The sequence below is a fragment of the Scyliorhinus canicula genome, chromosome 9 (genome assembly GCF_902713615.1).
Source record: "Scyliorhinus canicula chromosome 9, sScyCan1.1, whole genome shotgun sequence".
Taxonomy (NCBI): Eukaryota; Metazoa; Chordata; class Chondrichthyes; order Carcharhiniformes; family Scyliorhinidae; genus Scyliorhinus; species Scyliorhinus canicula.
Genome location: NC_052154.1, coordinates 31,892,239 through 31,908,765, shown reverse-complemented (window position 1 = coordinate 31,908,765; position 16,527 = coordinate 31,892,239). Strand labels below are relative to the sequence as shown.

General features: G+C 45.2%; 1 protein-coding gene across 6 annotated transcripts in view; it reads right to left on the bottom strand.

The window, feature by feature from the left end:
- Positions 1-16,527, bottom strand: part of piezo1 (piezo-type mechanosensitive ion channel component 1) — a 359,497-nt gene that overhangs the window by 120,243 nt on the left and 222,727 nt on the right. For all 6 annotated transcript variants that reach the window (XM_038806434.1, XM_038806438.1, XM_038806437.1 and 3 more), the window contains 5 exons: positions 16,305-16,478; positions 8,012-8,044; positions 4,543-4,643; positions 1,111-1,271; positions 235-411 (listed from right to left, as the gene is read on the bottom strand). In XM_038806434.1, the coding sequence (XP_038662362.1) occupies positions 235-411; positions 1,111-1,271; positions 4,543-4,643; positions 8,012-8,044; positions 16,305-16,478 (646 nt within the window). The remainder of the gene's footprint in view (positions 1-234; positions 412-1,110; positions 1,272-4,542; positions 4,644-8,011; positions 8,045-16,304; positions 16,479-16,527) is intronic.

Below are 16,527 nucleotides of genomic sequence, written 5' to 3'. Positions count from 1 at the left end.
GAGCGATAAACGTAACTGAGGCTTTAATACACTAAACAAGCAAGCCTCCTGCCTCTGGACCTGAACTGGGTCCAGAGGCGGAGACTTGCCACTTTTATACAGAAGCCTGAGGGGAGGAGCCACAGACGGAGCCAGCCTGGACAAGCCCAGGCATGTGCAATACAGCAACATGCATATAATACAATAACGTGGTTTACCACACAGATCAAATGGATCAAAGGAGATACTTCCTACCGCTGTGCAGTTGCTGGAGTATTCTGCTGGATTTACAATCTTCAGCTGATACAGCATTTTACAGACAATGATGATGCAAACCCACAAAGTAGAAATGCAGGAAGCCATTGGACGAAACTTAGTGTACGGCATAGCGAACGCCCAGAGGACAATAAAGAGAAAATTCATGACTGATGGCTGGAAAACAAATTTGGGAAAAAAAGGAAAATAAAGATGATTTTCTGAGGTTATGGAACACTATGTTTGCAAAAGACAAATCTTCAATAAACTGTTGAACTGACTCATCTTTATTTATCATGGTCACCGCAGGGAAGATATTTTGCAACACTTTGATTAGAATAGTCAAAGTTCTATGTGGTCACATTTAATACGGGACCATCATATTTATCATAATTTCCCTCTGCTGCCATACTGATCAGGTGCTTGAATATTTTGCAACATGAGACTTTTTTTTTCAGTTTACATAAATTAGTATAAAGGTCAGCAATTTTGGATTTACTTGCAAGAACAAGACACAAGAGAAAGTTTCGCGCTTAGTAACTTAAATCACAACTGTCCAAAATCTTTAGAGTGGATAACTGATGTACCATCAATTGAACGCGAGACGAGTTGCTGAACAAAAGTATGGCTTTGATCTGCTAGATGTTAGCCCTGCGGTCGATTACAGTAGAAAGACGACCGCCGGGAGTGCTGGGTATTTATACCCCGCCTCAACTCAGCCTCTCGACCAATCGGGGAGCCGTCACATGACTGGTCTCAACCAACCGGTCGAGAGGCACATGACCAACCAGGGCCAATGGTAAGCCAGTGCTCTGCACCAATGGCAGGCAGCTATGCTAATCATACCACCACAATAACATTACTCAGGGTTCCTACCTCTTTCACTGCCACCCACACACTGAACAGAGCCACCAGTTTCATCACATGTAGTTCAAGGAGCCTCCAGATAATCACTTGAATGCAGTTGAGGATCTTGGAGAAATTCAAGCAAAGCACAAGGAGCCGATCGACCACTAAACCCCACTTACTGCAAGCAACTGAAAACAGAAACTAAACATTAGAGTCTGGCTGGCAGGCGTTCACTTTTTGAACAATGTAAATAAGGGAGGTGATAGGAATCTCACTGGACAAGTAATCTGGAGGGCCAGACTAATGCGGTGGAGACATGGGTCCAAATCGCACCGCAGCTGGAGGAATCTATAGAATCATTGAATCTACGGTGCAGAAGGAGCCATTGAATCTGCTCTGAAAGAGCCTAGGCCCATCCTCCTAACTTATTCCCATAACCCCACCTAACATTTTGAACACTAAGGGGCAATTTAGCATGGCCAATACAGCTAACCTGCACATCTTTGGACTGTGAGAGGAAACCGGAGTACCCGGAGGAAACCCACGCAGACACGGAGAGAAAGTGCAAACTCCAAACAGACAGTGACCAAGATTGCACTCGAACCCGGGTCCCTGGCACTGAGGCAGCAGTGCTCACCACTGTGCTACCATGGATTTAAATCAAATTAATCTGGCATTGAAAGCTAGGCTCAGTCATGGCGACCGTTAAAACCATCAGCGATTGTCGTAAAGGCCCATCTGGTTCACTAATGTGCTTTAGGGTAGGAAGTCTGCCATCCTTACCTGGTCTGGCCAACATGCAATAATAACATAATAATCGCTTATTGTCACGAGTAGGCTTCAATGAAGTTACTGTGAAAAGCCCCCAGTCGCCACATTCCAGCGCCTGTTCGGGGAGGCTGGAACGGGAATTGAGCCCACGCTGCTGACCTTGTTCTGCATTACAAGCCAGCTGTTTAGCCCACCGTGCTCCAGATCCACAGCAATGTGGGTGATTTTCAATTGCCCTCTAAAATGGCCCAGCAAGCCACTCAGTTGCAAGGGTACTTCGGGATGGGCAACAGATTTTGGACTTGCCAACGACATCCACTTCCCACAAAATAATTTTTAAACATTGAAGCATGTAACACCTGAATAAACAATCTATTCTCAATTGATATTGCATATTTAAAAAGGAATATAAGTCATAACACTAAACCTTGCAACCTATAACATCTAATATAAAAAAAATTAATCCACACTCATTTTGACATGAAAATAATAATGCAATACTGCAGGAATTAGGGCCTGATATTTAATACAGAAGGAATCGATAGGGAGAAGTTGGAATTTCTGGGCATGCAAATTATTTGCCTCATTTAATAGAAGTTGCTGCGAGCATTTCCTTACTTCCTGGCCTGTGGCCAGTTTGAGCGATAGGACGGCAGTAGGGCAGCACAGTAGTTAGCACAATTGCTTCGCAGCTCCAGGGTCCCAGGTTCGATTCCGGCTTGGGTCACTGTCTGTGCGGAATCTGCACATCCTCCCAGTGTGTGTGTGGATTTCCTCCGGGTGCTCCGGTTTCCTCCCACAGTCCAAAGATGTGCAGATTAGGTGGATTGGCCATGATAAATTGCCCTTAGTGTCCAAAATTGACCTTAGTGTTGGGTGGGGTTACTATGTTATGGGGATAGGGTGGGAGGTGTTGACCTTGGGTAGGGTGCTCTTTCCAAGAGCCGGTGCAGACTCGATGGGCCGAATGGCCTCCTTCTGCACTGTAAATTCTATGATCTATAGTGCAGCATTCTCTCAGTGCTGCACAGAACTGCCACCCTAGATTATCAGCAGGGCGGGGGGAGGGGGGATGACTCAAACCCACCTGAGACACTGAACCACAGAAGGAGATATTAAGAGAGATGACTGACAGCCTAGTCATGTCTTACAGCAAGAGAGTGGAGGTTTAGGGAGAGAATTCCAAAATTCAGGGCCTTGGCAGCTGGTAGCACACAGCTGTCAATGGTGGATTGATTAAAATCGGAATGTGAAAGAGGTCAGATTTGGAAGAGCAAGAGCGCCACGATGGCGCAGTGGTTAGCACTGCTGCCTCACGCCGCCGAGGACCCAGGTTCGATCCCGGCTCTGGGTCACTGTCCGTGTGGAGTTTGCACATTCTCCCCGTGTTTGCCTGGGTTTCACCCCCACAACCCAAAGATGTGCAGGCTAGGTGGATTGGCCACGCTAAATTGCCCCTTGTTGAAAATAATTGGGTACTCTCAATAAAAAAAACAATTTGGAAGAGAACAAAGATCTTGGAAAGGTGAGCGAGGAAGAGGTTACAGATAGGATGGGATGAAGAGAATTAAAAATAAACCATGAGAATTTTAAAAGAGAGTCATCTGTGAGCACAGGAGTGAGGGGTGAACACTATTTAGTGCAAGTTAGGATATGGACAGCAGAGATTTGGATGATGTCAAGTTTATGTAGGTTAGTAAGAGAAGGTCAGCCATTAAAGTATTGGAACCGTAAAGTTTAGAGGTAACAAACAGATGCAAGTAGCTAGTTCTTGCGATTGAGCAGACATGTGATTGGAAGCTTATCTCAGGTTCATGTGGGTAATGATGTTACTGGTAGCATTTGAGGAATAGGAACTCCCTCATCCACATGATGTCACATGGTGATGCCACTGGTAGTCAGAGGTTCTCCTTCCTGCGGGCACAGCCTCTGGATAAGGGATTGATCACTCAAGGCTTAGATGAAAGGAAATGACTTCGCTGAAAGGGTTGGGAATCTTTGGAATTCTCTACCCTCGAATGTCAAGGATGCTCCTTTGTTGAACACATTGAATGTTTGGATAGACAGATTTTTGGTCTCTCGGGAATATGGGGAGTGGGCGGGAAAGTGGAGTTGAAGCCTAATGTCAGCCATGATCATACTGAATAGCAGAGCAGGCTCAGCGGGCTGCACAGTCTACTCCTGCTCCTATTTCTTTTAGAATTCAAACATTCCTCTTTGAATTGCACCAAAAAGTATTTAACCTGCAACTACTGATTTTCCCATCCCGTCACAGAAGATTGAATGTGGTTCCCAAATATTATAAGGGATACAGGCAGCACATCGGCACAGTGGTCAGCACTGCAGCCTCACAGCCCCAGGGACCCGGGTTCAATTCTGACCTTAGGCGACTGTGTATGGAGTTTGCACATTCTCCCCGTGTCTGCGTGGGTTTCCTCTTGATGCTCCGGCTTCCAAAAATGTGCAGGTTAGGTGGATTGGCCATACTAAATTACCCCTTAGTGTCCAAATACGTGCAGGTAGGATGGAGTTACGGGGATAGGGCAGAGGGAGTGGGCCTAGGTGGGTGCTGTTTCTGAGGGTTGGTGCAGACCCGATGGGCTGAATGGCCTCCTTCTACACTGTAAGGATTCTATGGTTCTATGGATTTAAAAGGAGTAGAACTAACTGCGCAAATAGAAAACATACTTTCTCCTTCAGATCTGCTGTCCTCTGGTGCAGGTTGATCATTTTCTCCGCATTCTGGGTCTTCAGCTGCACCATTCTGAAGGGGTGCAGTGACAGGTCTTCTGTTATTGTGAAAGCATAGTAAGAGTGTAAGTCTTGTGTTATAGAATAAAACTGATTGTTCAGTACAAGTTAAAAAACTCTTTACCTCCTTCAATTATTAAACAGCAAAACCAACCTCTGAATCTGCCTTTTGTTTCGCACATCGTACACATGCGAATATGAATAAAACAAAAATAAGGGGCAGTAGATTTAGGACTGAGCTTAGGAGGAACTTTTTCATCCAAATGGTTGTGAATCTATGGAATTCCCTGCCCAGTGAAGCAGTTGAGGCTCCTTCATTTTCAAGATAAAGATAGATAGTTTTTTGAAGAATAAAGGAATAAAGGGTTGTGGTGTTCAGGTGGGAAAGTGGAGCTGAGTCCACAAAAGGTCAGCCATGATCTCATTGAATGGCGGAGCAGGCTTGAAGGGCCAGATGGCCTACTCCTGCTCCTAGTTCTTATGTTCTTATGTGACCTTAACACTGCTCTTGAAGAGCGACATAGTCTACAGCATTGGTGCTGTTTTACAACATGCAATTAATTTGCTTTGCTGTGCCCATCAACCTTAGTACAGCATGTATCCGTTATATACAGCTCCTGTCAAGAGGGAAGGAGTAGTGTACATCTCCCAAAACCTAACTTTATTCATTGTTAAATCAAGCCATGCCAAATTATCACTTCAAATATGGTATTATCATTTAATTGTACTACATTTAATTTTATAACAATTACTATTCTATTCTATGCAATTGCTCCACTCAGCCATATCCTTGCTTTCTATTATTGAGGAAGATCATTTATCTTCCAAGTGCGCGGAGAATGAAGCCTAAGATCTCATAATAGCTCAATAGGTTTATACAATGAGTAGTGACTCCACACAAATCAGAAAAGCCCTGGATTTGCTCCCTCGTCTGCATCAAATTCACTGATTTGAAGCTGGGCTGTAGCAGTTGGCCTTGGTGCTCTGGGTTATGCAGAGAGGAAATTAAATGAAAGGAAATGAAAATGGCTTATTGTCACGAGTAGGCTTCAATGAAGTTATTGTGAAAAGGCCCTAGTCACCACATTCCGGCGCCTGTTCGGGGAAGCTGGTATGGGAATTGAACCGGGCTGCTGGCCTGCCTTGGTCTGCTTTAAAAGACAACGATTTAGCCCAGTGTGCTAAACCAGCCCGGCAGCATGCTTCCTTAAAAACTCTGCTGGAAATACTCAACTGTAGAGATTGGGTGAGGACAGAATAGGGCTCGACAGCAGTGCTTACCACACTTGAATAGCCAAACATTATTAAGAATCAAGCGTAAATACTTGAGGAAGACCAATGCCCCGGAACTGCACCATAGCAACGTCATAAGGAACAAAGGGAAAATTGATACCGAGAAAAAAAAGAACTCTAGTGCACCAGAAACTCTTTGTTGCTCCTCAAATGTTCTTTTTTTTAAATTTAGAGTACCCAATTCATTTTTTTCCAATTAAGGAGCAATTTAGCATGGCCAATCCACCTACCCTGCACATCTTTGGGTTGTGGGGGCAGAACCCACGCATCCACGGGGAGAATGTGCAAACTCCACAAGGACAGTGACCCAGGGCCGGAATTCAACCTGGGACCTCCTGTCAAGAGGGAAGGAGTAGTGTACATCTCCCAAATGTACCAGTGCTAACCACTGTGCAGCCATGCTGTCACCTCAAATTTCTCCTTGCTTAGACCCTTGCAAAGACAATGACTAACATAGTGGGTATCATTCACGAGGACCTCTCAGGGTCTCAAAGCTAGGTGGCTACTCTTCATAGACACATCTGTATAATGAATATCATTGGGCAACTCATCGCATGGATCAGCCTTGTCATAGCTGATCATTTTCCGTCATACAATGTGACAAAGTGTTATTGTTAGTCTCTGTGCCAGAAACTGATTGTTCAGTATAAGTTAAAAAGTTCTTTACCTCCATCAATCATTAAACAGCAAAACCAACCTCTGAATCTGCCCTTTTGTTTCAAGCATCGTGCACATGCGAATATGTGACCTTAACACTGCCCTTGAAGAGCAACACAGTCTACAGCATTGGTGCTCTTTCTCAACATGCAATTAATCTGCTTCTCTTTGCTGTGCCCATCGATTTTAGTGAACAAAACTAACCCTTTGTATTTTGATGTATAAAATTGTACCGTGTCCCAGTGGAAACACAAATCAAAATAAATACAATCCAATGTCGAATTTTAAAAGAACATAGATTGAAGAAAAGGATAGTGAAAGGATACTCTCGGTGGATGTTACCGTTATTCTACCTGGTTACTACGATTAACGGAGAACACCTATACACCTGAACCACTTGTACTTGAATGGTACACCTCTGCTATAGAGATGGTTATGTGAGACAAAGCATTATAGTGAGGAGGTTTAATGTAATTGATTTTAGATTTGAGAGACACATCAAAGTTACCATGCATTCCAGTATTAAAGTATCTATTTAGTAAGGGTTATCATTTATGAGTAAGCAGGTGAAACAGAAATACTTGGTTAGTTCACAAGGCACCAAATATTCTGATCTAATGGCTTCTGGCACTAGCTACTCAAAACTAGGATTCTCTGGAAGAATTTGTGATGCAACAATTGCATGTTCATGTAATGGGTGTCTTTTATCCAAATGTACTTAAGCCAGATAGCCAACTCTGAAATTCAATGCACCAACAGTTAATTAATTAGACTAACATAAATATGCTATTAGAGTGTGGAAGTGGTGCTGCCATTTTGTGATGAGATGCAGATTAGGCCCTCTTGGTCACTAAACTCAGTCATACTGCAATGAAATGTTACCACATTGAGGTTTAGGAGGAGCAAGGAAGAATGACAGGGTTTGATCATCAACTCCCAGGGGTGGCAAAGTGGTTAGCACTGCTGCCTCACAGCTCCAGAGACCCAGGTTCAATTCTGGCCTGGGGTACTGTTTGTGTGGAGTTTGCACTTTCTCCCTGTGTCTGCATGGGTTTCCCCCCATAGCCCAAATATGTGCAGGTTAGGTGGATTGGCCATGCTAAATTGCCCCTTAGTGTCCAAAAGGTTAGGTGGGGTTGCTGGTTACGGGGATAGGATGGAGGCATGTGCATAAGTAGCATGCTCTTTCCAAGGGCCAGAGCTGGCTCGATAGGCCGAATGGTCTCCATCTGCACTGTAAGTTCTATGTTCTATTCTATGTTCTAATTTGTGTAATCCCTTGAAAGTTGAATAAAAGATGATAGCAAAAGAACAACATGAAGAAGCAGAAGACTGCGCTCCCAAACTGCAAACATACTAAGGTGGCAGAGAATTAATGCTTGTCGAAGTTACAACATAATACTAATGAAGAACGAATATGCCAAAACTGATATGTAAATAAGATAATAACACCTACTCCTCAGAGTGCTCTGCTAAACTTTCTTTCAGCCTGTTAATAGAAACAAAGCAAACATAATATTAAATTAAACAATAAAACTTGAGGGTAATTGAAAATAAATCAAACATAAAAGAAAAAATGAACACATATACAAACAGACACAAATTAAACCTAACTGCCCAAATGATCAGGAGTTAGCAAAGTAATATTTGTTCAGAATTCTGCCTTTTCTGAAATTGCAATGCTGTGCTAACATGCAACATTTGAACTCATTGTAACCTAGCCACACACATCACGTTTATCTATTTATCAATGCACCAACCACTTCCTTGATGCGACAGTCAATCATGTGAGAGATACTTAATAAAATAAATAATCTTTATTGTCACAAGTAGGCTTACCTTAACACTGCAATGAAGTTACTGTGAAAAGCCCATAGTCGCCACATTCTGGCGCCTGTTCGGGTACACAGTGGGAGAATTTAGAATTCTCAGCTGGTACGGGAATTGAACCCGCGCTTTTGGCCTTCTTCTGCATCACAAGCCAGCTGTCTAGCCCACTGAGCTAAATCAGAACCCACCTTTCCAGTTGAAATCATGCAGGGGGTTAAAATCACCATTTACCCATGGTGGAGCTGCGAGTTTCTGGTATCACTGTGCAACATTTAAAATCTGCTGTCTGATCTTCCATCTGGAGTAGGAGGAAATGACAGGATATCATGCCCCTGGTGCGCTGACAACAGGTGGCGGCTGTCAGGTTGTGTTGTGGGGTTCCTCAGGTCAGTCAAGCACATGATGCCCCACGTGACGTTTCAACTCCACCACCAGCAAAATGGTAAAGTCCGCAACTCCAGCGGCTATGCCACAACAGTACTAAAGGTGCATCGCCATAAAAATGGTACATTTTAAGTTTTAAAAAGTCACAACTGTGATTAATTGTCTGATTTGAAATACCAGTAAATGAGGGGCTGTTGACAGCTTTTCTATACTTAAGTTTTCAAATCAAAAATTCAACACTACGCACGCAAGTTTCATGTCACAGTCAGTTACTTTATAATGTGTACCCAGTGAATTTTGCCAAAGCCATAATAATTATACACTGAAGATTATGATCTACACTTCACCTGAATGTAGCATAATTGTTGCTGATATACTCGCCTGACCTAGCATGAGCTGCCATGCAGAAACGTGATGAATGTGTTTTTGAGAAAGTGCGCTCTTTGCTTCATAAGTTTAATTTGGAATCACTGATGGGAAAAAAAGCTAGCAGTCCAATACTAACATGACTGATCCAAGTCAATTCATTCCAACATTAGTCTCCCACATTTCTAGCATGCGTCCAATACTGTGATGCAGCTCCCAAACACAGTGTACTTAATCGTGCAGCTATGGAAGAGGCTTAATTTGACTTTTCCAAGTCATAATCTTTGTTGGTCCCAGTCTGCACCATAAAATGAAATGTGGATGTGTTATAGAATGCAAAGGAACCTGTAGCAATAAGCCACCATCCCCAGTGTAATAATTATTACATCTGTTTTGAATATGCGAGACTTGAGAGTCAAAATCAATGTAACACAGCATTAATGCTGGCCATGATTGCATGACTCAGTTTACAACATGCATGCATAGTAAGAAAGGACAAAAATTCCACCATCATCTTTAACAGCCCTTCACTCAAGTTAATGAAGGTACAGCTCCATGCCTCCCCAAAGTAAACTGTATAAGTCTAACTACACAATGACGTTCAAGAGTCTTGCAAAAATGTGTTGCTCTTTAGTACATTATTGTGCGAACAGCAACAAAGCTAAAGGACAAATTTTTAAAAAAACGTGTTTGCAGAGGTTCTTGAAAGATTAATTTGAAATCGATGTCCAAATAAAAAATCTCAATTTATCATTGAACAACACTATACAAGAACTTCAGTTATTCACAAAATAATTGCCAGTGAGTTGCAGCTCAATGCGTATAACTAAAGAAGTGCAATGTATATTTTGCTTTGATTTTTTTTTAGATTATGCAGCCTTGTTTTTAGATCAGGGCAGGAACTGTACGTGGTGATCCTTCAGGACCCCCGATGTCCGAGGCAGTGGGATAGCATATCTGGACGTTATGATCAACTTTGGGAGGAAATCAATGGCATGGAGTCTGTTCATCGGGAACAGAAAAGCTGCTGATGCTGAAGATCAGAGGAAACAGTTCCCAGCAAGCTAAGTCTGGCAGTAATGATGGGGTAGGGTGGACCCAGGAGCAGCTGGGGTATAGGAAGCCCAAGGCTTTCTAGCACTCCTGCATTACCACGACCACAAATATCTTTAAAAATGTAAAAATGCACTATATCTCGGGCATCCTCCGACTGCCAGTACAGATTTAGAAAAACATCCCCTGGTTTTTCCATCTTAAAGCTGAGGTTAGCCACAAATGCTGAAATCTTAATAATTGGGCACAGGAATTCTGAGTTCAGTTCGAATAAAAAACATCAACAGTTTCTATAATGGGTGGCAAAAGTTCAAACCTAGATTTCAACCAGGTTGCATGTTGTAAATCTATAATCACCAACAGTAATTGATTACCAGAGAACTCTCTCCATGGCCATCATAATCAAGTTTAAAAAATAAATAAATTTAGAGTACCCAATTGTTCTTTTCCAATTAAGGGAGCAATTTAGCGTGGCCAGTTCACCTGCTCTGCACATCTTTGGGTTGTGGGGGCGAGACCCATGCAGACACGTGGAGATTGTGCAAACTCCACACGGACAGTGACCTGGGGCCTTGGATCGAACCCGGGTCCAAGGCGCCATGAGGCAGCAGTGCTAACCACTGCGCCACCATGCTGCCGTGCCCCCCTATAATCAAGGTTCACCCATATATTAGAGTGTACACTGGGAGAAACATAATCCTGGTCTTTGATTTTCGTTCCACCTGAAGCTAACAGGGCAAAAGCAAACCCTAGAAATTTAGGATGTAATCTGCCCGAGTAGAGACAAAGTCCCATTGCGCTGGTGATTAGCTGGGTATTTCCAGTGCTCGGAGCCCGAGAAACACCACAGTAATTCAGTCGGATTCCTGCACCACCGAGAACAGCCATTCGGGTAGATTGTGGGCCTCAGTAGGGAATGTGCGGCTGTTTCCTGCACTGACGAGCTCCTCTTGACCCCCTGACGCGACCCCCTAACCCCCTCCCCCAGCCCCAAAGTCAACCATAAAGGGGTCTTCAGACCTCCCCGCACCGGCACAGGGCACCTCCGGGACTAATCCCGCTGCGTGCAAAATTCCAACTTAGTACCCTGGCAGTGCCGGCCCAACACCCTGGCAATGCCCCTGCCAGTTGGCATTGCCACCTGGGCACCTTGACAGAATAAGGATGCCACCCAGGTGGCACTGCTAGGCCAGCAGTGCCAGGGTTCCCAGGTGGCACCAGCAGTGTCAGGGTGCCACCCTGCCCAGAGTGCAAGCATCTGGGTGCCTCCAATCCCTTAGGAGGCCCTCATGAGTGCAATTTTGTCTGGTCCCCGTTTGTGGAGACCAACACTGGGTGGCGCTCACCCGAGGTCTCCAAGGCGTGCGGGTTAGATCCCATGCCTTGGTTAGATCTCAGGAATGCATATTAGAGTGAGTCAGGGTTCATGCGCTCCCACGCGATAGGTCCTGAGCCGGTCACTTGCACTGCAAGGGCATGCCCCTTAAATGGGCCGAACTACCACATTCCTCTGCCCTTAAGTCCCTCAATAACATATCCACAGAACAGATTTTGTACAATTATATATAAAATAAAAAGGTTGAGAAACACAAGGGGAGAGAATCCATAACAGTTCATCACAATGTCAGTGGATATTCTGGGCCTTGTAGACTGCCTTAGTTCCTGAACTAGCTTCTCCACCTCGGAGCCACCTCCTCCTGCCATCTGTGGAAGATGGTCTCTGAGATTCGACCACTATGGCAGCTGTATTCCCTTCTCCAGCTCTCTCCCGTGTTGTCGACAGGGTCTCCTCAGGACTCCTAGATTACCTCTGTTCTGGCTTAACTATGGGTGCACTGGTGCATCCTGCTGGCTCCAACTGTTCTGAAACTGGGGCTTATTTTGAAATCCACCGTACACGAGACTGCACCTGACTTTGATACAATTCTGCCCAAAGTGGGCCTGAGGCAAAGTTCCTGATGAGGACCAGGTCGCCCTCTTGAAGTGACCTGTCTTCTTTGTACGAAACATGCTGTTTCCTCTGACAGGCCTGCAGTGCCCCTAGTCTGCCCTCCAAATTTGGGGAAACTAAGTCCAATCAGGTCCAGAGGTGACAGCCCACGAGTAATCCTGCTGGTGAGATGCCCGTGCTGGCATTGGGGGGCACGTGTTATAAAATAGGAGAAAGTTGGCCAACCTAAGGCATAGTGGTTTGTAGGACTGGTTCTTTATGGCTGTTTTGAACGTCTGCACAGCTCTCCCCACTAACTCGTCTGAGGTGGGATGATAGGGAGCTATGGCGAATGCAAGTTGTGCGGGAAAAGTGCCGTTGTCAGATATTAGTACTTTGGGGAGGCCATGGGTAGCAAAGATCTGCCCCAGGGCCATGATTACAGCCACCTAGGTTGTTGTCCCCATCCCTTGGACATCCAACCACTTTAACTGGGCAACAACCAAAACAAGGAAACTTCTGCCCAAGAAGGGAGCCTGCAAAGTCCACATGTACCACAGATGACCAGGCCATTCCCCAGAGTGGAGTTTGGCAGTGGGTGGCAACATCTGTTGCATCTGGCAGGAATCGCACTGGCGCACCATGTGCTCAATATCCTTATCTGTGCTGGGTGACTAAATGTAGCTTCTTGCTGGGTCATAATAGTTTTGCAGCCCAGGAAGGACTTTAATTTGGGAACGTTGTGCTGACTTCTCTTATGGCTCTCGCCTGGTCTTCGAGTGCAGGAATTTTGAGTCCATTTTGAACCCTGGGTAAGCAACCTTGATAGCTTGAAAAGTGCACTTCTCATGTTTTGGTCGGTTTCCTGCATCCCTAAATCTTCACAGCACCTCTTCTAGGTTTGTTAAGTGCTCTTCATGTGATGCTCCCGTTACCAGGCAGCACGGTAGCATTGTGGATAGCACAATTGCTTCACAGCTCCAGGGTCGATTCCGGCTTAGGTCACTGTCTGTGCGGAGTCTGCACATGTTCCCCGTGTGTGCGTGGGTTTCCTCCGGGTTCTCCGGTTTCCTCCCACAGTCCAAAGATGTGCAGGTCAGGTGGATTGGCCATGATAAATTGCCTTTGGTGTCCAAAATTGCCCTCAGTGTTGGGTGGGGTTACTGGGTTGTAGGGATAGGGTGGAGGTGTTGACCTTGGGTAGGGTGCTCTTTCCAAGAGCCGGTGCAGACTCGATGGGCTGAATGGCCTCCTTCTGCAATGTAAATTCTATGACCAGAACATCATCCAGGTAAACCACAACATTCCGGATGCCTTGGAGCAGATACTCCATTTTGCATTGGAATATCGGACAGGCTGAGGAGATGCCACATGGCAATCTGGTATACTGAAACAGGCCTTTGTGTGTTGATAGTCACAAACATTTGATCCAGCTCCTACTGCAAATGGGCATGACTGAGGTAGACACACGAGGCCACCCACCAACTTTGCATAAAGGTCTTCAATTTGTGCAATTGGGTATTTGGCTACTTGGGATACCTGGTTTATCGTAAACTTGTAATCCCTGCATATTCCGAGTGGCCCAGCTTTAGCACAGGGATGATGGGGCTGCCCGTTCAGAAAACTGCGCGGCTCTGATAATTCCCAACAGTTAGGTTCAACTTCCATTATTTTGGTGTAAGGCGGAGGGGAGGGTCTCGCCCTGATAAATTTCAGTGTGGAATGAGAGTTAATGAAAATCTTGGTCTTTACTCCCTTTATTTGACCCAGCTTGTTCCGGAATACACCTTCCTAGAAAACACAATCTGAAATTTTGAAGATGTCCAACCAGTGCAATTTGATTTGGTTCAGCCAATCTCATCCCATGAAGCTTGGCCGATGTCTCGCGACAATGATCGTAGGTGGCTAGGAACCCTGTTGTTAATACAATGCTGGTGTTGTGCTTGTCCGCAAAAGTTTCAGGGTTTCCCCAGTATATGTCGTCAACTTGGTTTTTGTGCTACTTAGGTTCAAAGACTGAACTCCTTCTCAAAGATACTCCAACGTTTGCTCTCCCACAACCGTCTACCTCAATCTTTTGTGGTCTTCCATTTACTGTGAGGAGTATCTCGATTGGGGCTGCTTTGCTCACTTCAACCTTGTTGAATCTGTACATTTTAGGCTCCTCATCTGAATTCCTGTCCATTTTGTTCGCTGGAGTCATGACTTGCTTTTTTTTTTGATTTGGCACGCTCTGCCTGGCACGGGAAAGTGCCTGGATGTGACCCTCCCTATTGCACTGAAAACAAATAAACTCTCTGCAGCAGCACACTGTCTGGGGGTGGTGTACCCCACATCGGTAGTGATCATCTCGACTTCTGGGCTGACGACCCTTTTTCTTCCCTGACCACGGACTACAATCCTGTTCTTGGGATCTTGGCTGAACTTAGAATATAGAACATAGAACGATACAGCGCAGTACAGGCCCTTCGGTCCACGATGTTGCACCGACATGGGAAGTCAAAAACTAAAGGCCATCTAACCTACACTATGCCATTATCATCCATATGCTTATCCAATAAACTTTTAAATGCCCTCAATGTTGGCGAGTTCACTACTGTTGCAGGTAGGGCATTCCACGGCCTCACCACTCTTTGGGTAAAAAACCTACCTCTGACGTCTGTCCTATATCTATTACCCCTCAATTTAAGGCTATGTCCCCTCGTGCTAGCCACCTCCATCCGCGGGAGAAGGCTCTCACTGTACACCCTATCTAACCCTCTGATCATTTTGTATGCCTCTATTAAGTCACCTCTTAACCTTCTTCTCTCTAACGAAAACAACCTCAAGTCCATCAGCCTTTCCTCATAAGATTTTCCCTCCATACCAGACAACATCCTGGTAAATCTCCTCTGCACCCATTCCAAAGCTTCCACGTCCTTCCTATAATGAGGCGACCAGAACTGTACGCAATACTCCAAATGCGGCCGTACCAGAGTTTTGTACAGCTGCAACATGACCTCATGGCTCCGGAACTCAATCCCTCTACCAATAAAGGCCAACACACCATAGGCCTTCTTCGGTGTCTGTCAACCTGAGGGCTTACCTTGTAGCCATACCATCCCACAGCCCTCTTACACACTTTGAAGCTCTGGTGTAGCCCTCTTGGTGCGTTCGGCTGCCTGAGCTATTTTGATCACCTTGTCCAGGGTGATCTCGGTCTTAGCCAGAAGTTTCTTTTGCACACTAATGTTGTTAATATCGCATACCAAACGGTTGCGAAGCATGTCACCGAGCGCTGTGCCAAACCCATAATGCTTGTCCATTTGGCAGGGTCTAGCAAAGGTGGCGGAGATCATCTCTCCTGGAACCCTGACAGCTGAATTAAACTTGTGGCACTGAAGTATGATTGAGGGTCTGGGGTTGAAGTGCTCCTTCACAAACGTCATCAATTGGACTAACAATGTTGTGTCGGGAGCCTCTGGGGATGACCATTCTGTATGAGGTTGTAGGTCTCGGGCCCACAAACTGTTAGTATAATAACCTTCCGCTTAGCCTCCCCATTATTTCATTTCCTGTAAAAACGCAAGTACCGGAACCGCTCAATATTCTGGCTCCAGTCTTCATTCCCCTGGTCAAGTACTTCCCAATCAGGAGCATTTTTCACTCATTGTTTTGTGATACAGTTGATGCTTTTCGATTTCTCTGCTCGTCTTGGAAGCCTCTGACGCGAATTCTGAACTACTGCGGACTTGTGATTGATCTGGTTACCATTCATGGCTAATGTGGTGGCTCGAGGCCATACCTGGGAAACGTCCAGTATAACGGAACAAGGGTTAATTGGTAACAACTAAAGGTAAACAATACACAGACACAGAGTCTCTAAACAAGTCTTCACTCTGCCTGGGCCCCTCGCTTTTTCCCCATTGGTTAGAGTTCACGTGCTCCTGCAGGATAGGCCCCGAGCGTGTGGCGCGGACGTCAAGGGCTCGCCTCTTAAAGGGGTCACTCTGTCACAGCTTCAAAACAGCATTTGACAATTCACTGAAGAGAAAGGAATTGCAAAACTAATGGTGTAAGGGCAGTGATGTGGGGTTAGGGGAGCTGTTCTTACATCCAGCATGGACACGATGGGCTGAGTGGCCTTGCTTAACCATTCTGAGATTCTATTAAACTTGCATCTATGCTAGCTGCATAAATGACTTACCGGGTCAATGGTCCGTTTCCCTTTGTCGGAACGTGTTCCAGATCAGTAATTTGCATGAAGCGACGGTGGAAGTAGTGTAGTTGTAGAATACAGGCCAACAGGAAAAAGGCAGGAATCAGAATGCTGGAGAAGAGCTCACTGACACTGAATTGCTCCAATCCCATGTCAGCTAACCTGTATTCCCAAAAGAACGACATTTTACAGTCAATTATGTTGACAAGAA